Source organism: Eutrema salsugineum, unplaced genomic scaffold, assembly GCF_000478725.1.
Source record: "Eutrema salsugineum unplaced genomic scaffold, Eutsalg1_0 scaffold_14, whole genome shotgun sequence".
NCBI lineage: Eukaryota > Viridiplantae > Streptophyta > Magnoliopsida > Brassicales > Brassicaceae > Eutrema > Eutrema salsugineum.
This window is the reverse complement of record NW_006256877.1, coordinates 8336215-8343745: the sequence shown is the minus strand read 5'-3', so window position 1 is coordinate 8343745 and position 7531 is coordinate 8336215. Positions and strand designations below refer to the sequence as shown.

Here is a 7531-nt window from a genome sequence, read left to right as displayed (position 1 = left end):
GCCGTGGCAAAGCAAGGAGAAATGGGCCAACGTTCGGACTTTGACACGGTTAGATGACACGGGAAGAAGCCAGGCCGTGGCAAAGCAAGGAGAAATGGGCCAACGTTCGGACTTTGACACGGTTAGATGACACGGGAAGAAGCCAGGCCGTGGCAAAGCAAGGAGAAATGGGCCAACGTTCGAACTTTGACACGGTTAGATGACACGGGAAGAAGCCAGGCCGTGGTTTGGCTGTGGTAGGGAAAAAGAGGAATTGACCGAGGTTTGGACTTTGCCACGGTGAGATTGCCACGGGAAGAACACTTGACCGTGGCATAGGTTGGAGAAGAAACTCACAGCTCCAGCCACCTCACCCAAACAAGACACAAGAGAAGATGTGGGAGAAAGCTCAGCCGCTCATGACCTTGTGTTACCACCTGGAAAAGAAGACTGGGTGAACCCGGCCACAGTGTTCCTACTAGACTCACCTGAGAGCAGCCCACCTAGATACTCAACTCCATCATGTTCCACCTCCAACCCATCCCACTACCTGGGATCAGACCTCAGTGATTGAGGTAAACACTCAAAACTCTGTATATATGCATATAGATCTTATTTTCCCTTTTGCATTTTACTTGTTTACTTTGCTTTAACTCCTTTCTCATGCTTTTATAACACAAGGGACTGTGTTATTTAAGTGTGGGGGAGGAGTTTCATCTTTTAGTAATCATGTTTTCTCTGTTCTTATTTTATACTTTGAGTCTTGAGTCACATTCTAGTTGCATATTCATGTAGTTTCATCTAAGTGCATATAAAAACCAAAAAAATTGAAAAATCTGAAAAAAATTTCACAAAAAAAATGATCATGTAGTTGCATTCTCGTTTTTAGGATTGAGTCTAGATTGCATGTTCATGTAGGTTGCATCTTGCAGGGAGTAATGATAGGTTTTCTAGAGAGTACATCACTTTGAGAACTTGAACTGAATATGCTTGTGAATCTTTTTCTGTGCTTGCAAAGTCTGAAATGATCTGAATCTGAGAAGCAAGTTTGAATCAAACTCAACTCTAATTAAGTGGGAACCTTGAACTTGACTTGAAATTATCTGGTGATGCATTATTTGAAAAAGCTTGTGGATACCGATATACATACTTGAGCTAGAACCATTGTTTTACCGCCATTTTTCCTTAGCTCAAGTAGCTGAATCCGCATCATGGATCAGTTCCCTCACCTTGAACCCATCCTTCTTTCAAGCCAATGTTTGTGTGTGAATTGAAAGGCCACCTTGGATCAAACTTAGCAGAAAGTGTTAGGTTTAGAGCGACAAGGGCAGGTCTCATTGAGTGCTGTGTTCCAACATCAAGGAACTGAGAGTGTTGGTGAGGAATAAGTGTGGGGGAAAAGACTTGTTGGTGAGTGGAAAAAGGTGATATGAGTGGAAAAGAGAAAGTGAAAATAGCTAGGGGAATGAAAGAAAAAGAAATCAGTCTTGGAGTTTTTAGTTAAAGAAAGTGAGCTCTAGTGTGTTGAAAAGAAAGAGTCTAGCCTCTAAGTAAAAGGAAAAGAAAAGAAGCCAAAGAGCTCAAATGTTTTGTAAAGAAAGAAAAAAGAGGCTAGAGGTTGCAAAAGAAAAAGAGCTGTGTAAAGTTTGAACTCCAAGACTTGAGAGTGAAAGTGAAAAGTAAGTCCCCAAGTGAGACGAAAATAAGTGTGAAAAGTGAGGTTCTTGAGAGAGTGAGCAAGTGAGAAAGCTTTGAGTAGAGGGTGGGGTGTGATGAGTCTTTGCCCTTGTATGCATAGGTTGCTTTTTACCTTTAGCATTCTGCCAAAGTTTGATCATTCATTGAGAGATCCCTTGCTGCATTAAACCCACTTGAACACTATTGAGATCATTTTAATCTCATAGCCTCTCCCTAGCCAAGCCAGCTTGTTTAAACATTGCATCATTAGATTCACCTGATAAAAGCTTAATGCATGTGAAAGAGTTGAGAGAGAGAAGAACTTCTGGAGATTCCTTGTTGAGTTGATATATATCTGAGTATGGCTTTGCATTGCATAATTGAGCATGAACTTGAATTCTCATTGTGATCACTTCTCTCAAAAAGGAAATGTGAACTCCCATGCATTCAACCTCTCTCTCTCATTTGCTCTTTTTGCTTGAGGACAAGCAAAAGACAAGTGTGGGGGAATTGATATGTTCATAATTTGCATCATTTAGGTTGCATATTTCATTCCAAATCATGTTTTATTTCATGCATTTTAGGTCCTTAGGGTTTGTTTTAGAACTTAGGAGTTACATTAGGTCCCAATGAGTCTTTGCATGTTTTGAGTGTTTATCAGGTGTATTTGGAGCTATTTGGAGCTGAAAAGATGAATCCAGGAAGTGGAATGGTGACCAAGGCTTAAAAAAATGGTGAAATTGGGTTTTTGGAGGTTCTCGGCCATTCTCGCGCACCAGGAAGGTTTTTCTCGGCCATTCTCACGTACCGCGGGTGGATTTTATCGGCCAAAATGCGTACCGACTAATGATTCCTCGGCCAAAATCTCCGGGTGCAGACACGTTTCCGAAATCGCCTGTCCGGGGAACCTTCCGGTCCGATTCAGCTGTCAGGTGCTTCATCAAAGTTAGAGAGGATTGGATCACGGTCCCAGAGCAAGTGGAATCATGGAACTCGGACGCGTGAGCAGAAAGTTAAGCTCGTCGGAAGAAACTCCTGTCTCGCTGCCGTTTTGGAACAAGCCGATGAGCTCCGAAGAATGCGAAGGACGGTGCACTTCCAGACCGATTCAGTTTACAAGGCCTTCATGAGAATTAGAGATATTCGAGTCCTCTTTCCAGAACATCCGAGATCATTCAATTCGGAGCTATGAACAAGAAGATACGGTCTCCGGAATGGACACATGTCTAGACGCCTTTCCCTGATCGTGTAAATGCACTGCAAAGATGAGCCCTCTTGGAAACCTTCCACTTCCTAAGCACCGAAGCTTCCTTCACCAAAGTTGAAGATATATGAGTCTTCTGTCCTCTGCAATCGGAATCACATAATTCAGACCAATATCCCGGAAGTTAAGCCTCCCGGAATGCGAAGTGGTCCAAGCGGCCCTGAACGATGCGAGCTAAGGGAAAGATGCCACGATGGAACGCCACGGTCCACACCTGACCGTGGCACTTAATTGCATTCCTTCGGCACTTGACACGATCTTCATGCCACAGTCTACACTTGACCGTGGCAATGTAGCATTTGGCCGGGAAGGACTTTACTCATCTTCGGCGATTGGCACGACCTCAATGCCACGGTCTAGGACTTGACCGTGGCAACTTTGTACACTTTCTCGGCGTTTGACACGGTCTCAATGCCACGGCCTAGGACTTGGCCGTGGCAACCTTGCGCATACTCTCGGCGTTTGACACGGCCGTGCATCACGGTTTCACATCTGACCGTGGCAACCTTTTACATACATTGGCGTTTGACACGACCACTTGCCACGGGTATTGACTCAGACTTGCTAGACCATGACACCATGATTCATCCAAGAACACGTGATACAATACTTGACACGGTCACTTGCCACGGGCTGACCAGAACCTGCTAGACCGTGGCAAACTCATCCTTTACCCACCAAGGCCGGGTCAGTACCCGGTTTGTTCCGGGCTGACCCGGTTCGTCCAAGGCTTCTATAAATAGTTTTTAGACCTAATTTGGAGAGGACTTTTATGCTATTTTTAGTCTCCTTTTCCCTTTTTGTGAAAGACCACTTGTTAATACCTTGCTTTTGAGTTTAACATCGATTTGAATAGTATTTTCCTCTTAATCTATCATCTCCATCTCTATTTCTCATCATTAATCATGCCAATCTCCTCAACTTGCAAAGGTTTAAGAGAGATTAGTATGATTAGTGAGTTAGGGTGCTAAAGTGTTAGATTAGGAGTGCTTAGGGCTAGATTCATTGATTCATCTCTCTAAACAGCTCTATGCTAGATCCTTGCATATCACTTGAGATCTAGATTCTGGGAATTTCATGCACCAAAATTGTTTGATGAAATTTCTGAAAGAGTTGTATTAGGGGTTTAAGCATTTGTTGCATGATGATGTATTGTTATTTGCTTGAATGATCATTAGAACTGTTTATTAATGCATATTGATTCATATTTCACAAATGATGATTTGGTTTGAAAATGGATTAGTATAGGAGTTAATACCTTCATGAGAGAATTAACCTAGATTAGAGTTCTTAATCATTTGAATCATGTCTCATAATTGTCATTAGCATTTCTAGTTTAGCACCAAAGCACCCTAACCAACTATCATGTCTAGAATCTCATGCCTCCATCATATCATAATCATATCACTTGTCATTGTTTAGTTCTTCTTTAGTCTTTAATCCTGTTTTTTTAAGTTTGTAGTTGTCATTAGTTAATCAAAACCACTCTTGTTTGCTTGAATTAAGAATCTGATCACATAGTTTAGTGTCTAACACCACATATGGATTGATAAACCCCTTGTACTACAAGACAGGGGATTGATAACCTCTACAAAGAGCCTTGAAAACTCTTAGTTATCGATCCAAGTGTTCCAAGGGATCTTCCATTGCTAATCCATGGAACTTTGAGTTCTGGACCATATTCAACAAGGATGCCTTCACTTCAAAGTTGTTGTTTTGCACAGGTGGTGCCTGAATTCCAGCTCCATACTGATGAGCTCTATTAAGCACCAGAGGCACCTTAACCCCAACCTCAAAGAGGTGGTTAAGAAGGAGATACTCAAACTCCTTGAGGCAGGAATCACTTACCCAATTTCTGACTCAAGATGGGTATCTCCTGTGCATGTGGTGCCCAAGAAAGGTGGTGTCACAGTGGTGAAAAATGATAAGGGTGAGTTAATAGCCACAAGAACTATAACTGGTCACCGCATGTGCATTGATTATAAAAAGCTTAACTCTGCATCTAGAAAGGATCATTTCCCATTGCCATTTATTGATCAGATGCTTGAGAGATTAGCTAACCACCCCTATTTATGCTTCCTTGATGGGTACTCTGGTTTCTTCCAAATTTCTATAGATCCAAGAGATCAAGAGAAAACGACATTCACATGCCTATACGGCACATATGCATATAGACGCATGCCCTTTGGCCTATGCAATCCACCTACCATATTCCAGCGTTGTATGATGCACATATTTTCTGACCTTATTGAAGAGAATGTAGAGGTATTCATGGACGACTTCTCTGTCTATGGGTCTTCTTTCTCTGCTTGCCTTTCTAATCTTTCTCAGGTTCTCAATAGATGTAAGGAGACAAGTTTGGTTTTAAACTGGGAAAAATGTCATTTTATGGTGCAAGAGGGGATTGTACTTGGGCACAAGGTCTTAGAAGCAGGAATAGAGGTGGACAAGGCCAAGGTGGAGGTCATGGTGAACTTAGAGGCTCCAACATCGGTTAAGGGCATTAGAAGCTTCATTGGTCATGCCGGCTTCTATAGAAGGTTTATCAAAGACTTTTCTAAGATAGCCAGGCCTTTGACAAGGCTTCTTTGCAAGGAGGTGGACTTTGTATTTGATGGAGAGTGCATGGAGGCATTTCTTAAGATCAAGCAAGCCCTTGTGAGTGCACCAATGATTCAGTCTCCTGATTAGACATTGCCCTTTGAAGTGATGACAGATGCTTCAGATTATGCAGTGGGAGCAGTCTTGGGTCAGAAAAAGGATAGGTTGCATGTGATCTACTATGCAAGCAAGACCTTGGACTCAGCACAAGAGAAATATGCAACAACAGAAAAGGAGATGTTGGCCATAGTCTTTGCATTTGACAAATTCAGAAGCTACCTTGTGGGTTCAAAAGTTATTGTGTACACTGATCATGCAGCCCTCAGATATCTCATGACTAAGAAGGATGCCAAACCTAGACTCTTGAGGTGGGTTCTACTCTTGCAGGAATTTGATATGGAGGTGCAAGACAAGAAAGGCATTGAGAATGGAGATGCTGATCATCTTTCTAGGCTGAGAGTGGAATCAGATGTCCCTCTAGATGACTCACTTCCTGAAGAGCATCTAATGGTTGTTAAGTCATACTTGGAGGTGGAACAGGCTAATGCTATAAGAGATAGGAGTTTACCTTGGTTTACAGATATTGTTAACTATCTCTCTTGTGTTGTAGAACCACCAGAACTGGATGCCTATCAAAGAAAGAGATTCTTCAAAGAGGTGCAAAGGTATCATTGGGATGAACCTTATTTGTATGTGCTGAACAAAGACTACTTGTATAGGAGATACTTAGCTGAGGAAGAAATGCAACCAGTGCTACAGGAATGTAATGGCTCAGCTTATGGAGGTCACTTAGGAGCTTTCAAAACAATGGCCAAGGTATTACAATCAGGGTTCTGGTGGCCTACAATGTTCAGAGATGCTCAAGTCGTTGTGTCAAGCTGTGATCAATGCCAAAGACAAGGCAACATCTCCAAGAGAAGTGAGATGCCCCAAAATTCCATCTTGGAGGTGTAACTTTTTGACTGTTGGGGTATTGACTTCATGGGTCCTTTTGTGAGTTCATATGGGAACCAGTACATCCTTGGTGCTGTGGATTATGTTTCCAAATGGGTTGAGGCTGTTGCTTCCCCAACCAATGACTCTAAGGTGGTGGTCAAGCTTTTCAAAAGCATCATCTTCCCAAGGTTTGGGGTTCCTAGAGTAGTGATAAGTGATGGGGGTTCACATTTGGTGAACAAGACTCTAGAGGGATTGTTAAGGAAGCATGGTGTTAAATAAAGATAGCAAGCCCATATCACCTTCAGAATAGTGGTCAAGTAGAAGTCTCTAATAGACAAATCAAGGCCATTTCGGAGAGAATAGTGAGCAACTCAAGGAAAGATTGGAGCAAGAAGTTGGATGATGCTGCCTATAGGACTGCTTTCAAGACACCTATTGGCACATCTCCCTTCAACCTTCTCTATGGAAAGAGCTGCCACTTACCAGTAAAGCTTGAGTACAAGGCTCTCTGGGCTATTAAGATGTTGAACTTTGACATTAGAACAGCTCAAGAGAAGAGGGTACTTCAGTTGCATGAACTAGAGGAGATAAGACTCAATGCTTTTGAGAGTGCGAGGATTTACAAAGAGAAGACCAAGATATTGCATGATCAGAAGATTCTTAAGAGGGAGCTCAAGGTGGGAGACCTTGTTCTCTTGTTTAACTCTAGGCTCAAGCTCTTTCCTGGCAAGTTAAGGTCAAGATGGTCAGGACCATTCAGGGTATAGGAGGTTAGAAGCTATGGAGCATTTGTCTTGGAAGGAAAGGATGGAAAGGGTTTTGTTGTGGATGGACAAAGGGTCAAGCATTACCTGGTTTCAGAGAAGAGAGGAAGCTTCTACAGTTCCTCTTGATGATCCACCAACCTGTTAAACAGGTTTTCAAAGTCAAACTTAGTGATATTAAACAAAGTGCTCTTGGGAGACATCCCAAGCTTGGTCTAGGCTGTGAATAAGTATGGGGGAGAAGTTTCTTTGAGTGAGAGTTTTGAGAGAAAAGAATTTTTGAGAAAGAAAAGAGAAAGAGTGTAAA

At 42.3% G+C, this 7531-nt stretch overlaps 1 protein-coding gene across 1 annotated transcript; it reads left to right on the top strand.

Moving 5' to 3' along the window:
• Positions 1 to 6502: 6502 nt before the first annotated feature.
• On the top strand, positions 6503 to 7227 carry LOC112088467. The gene is made up of 2 exons (XM_024158751.1): positions 6503 to 6691; positions 6766 to 7227. The coding sequence occupies exons 1-2, from the start codon at positions 6503 to 6505 to the stop codon at positions 7225 to 7227; spliced, it is 651 nt and encodes a 216-aa protein (XP_024014519.1).
• The last annotated feature ends 304 nt before the right edge of the window (positions 7228 to 7531 follow it).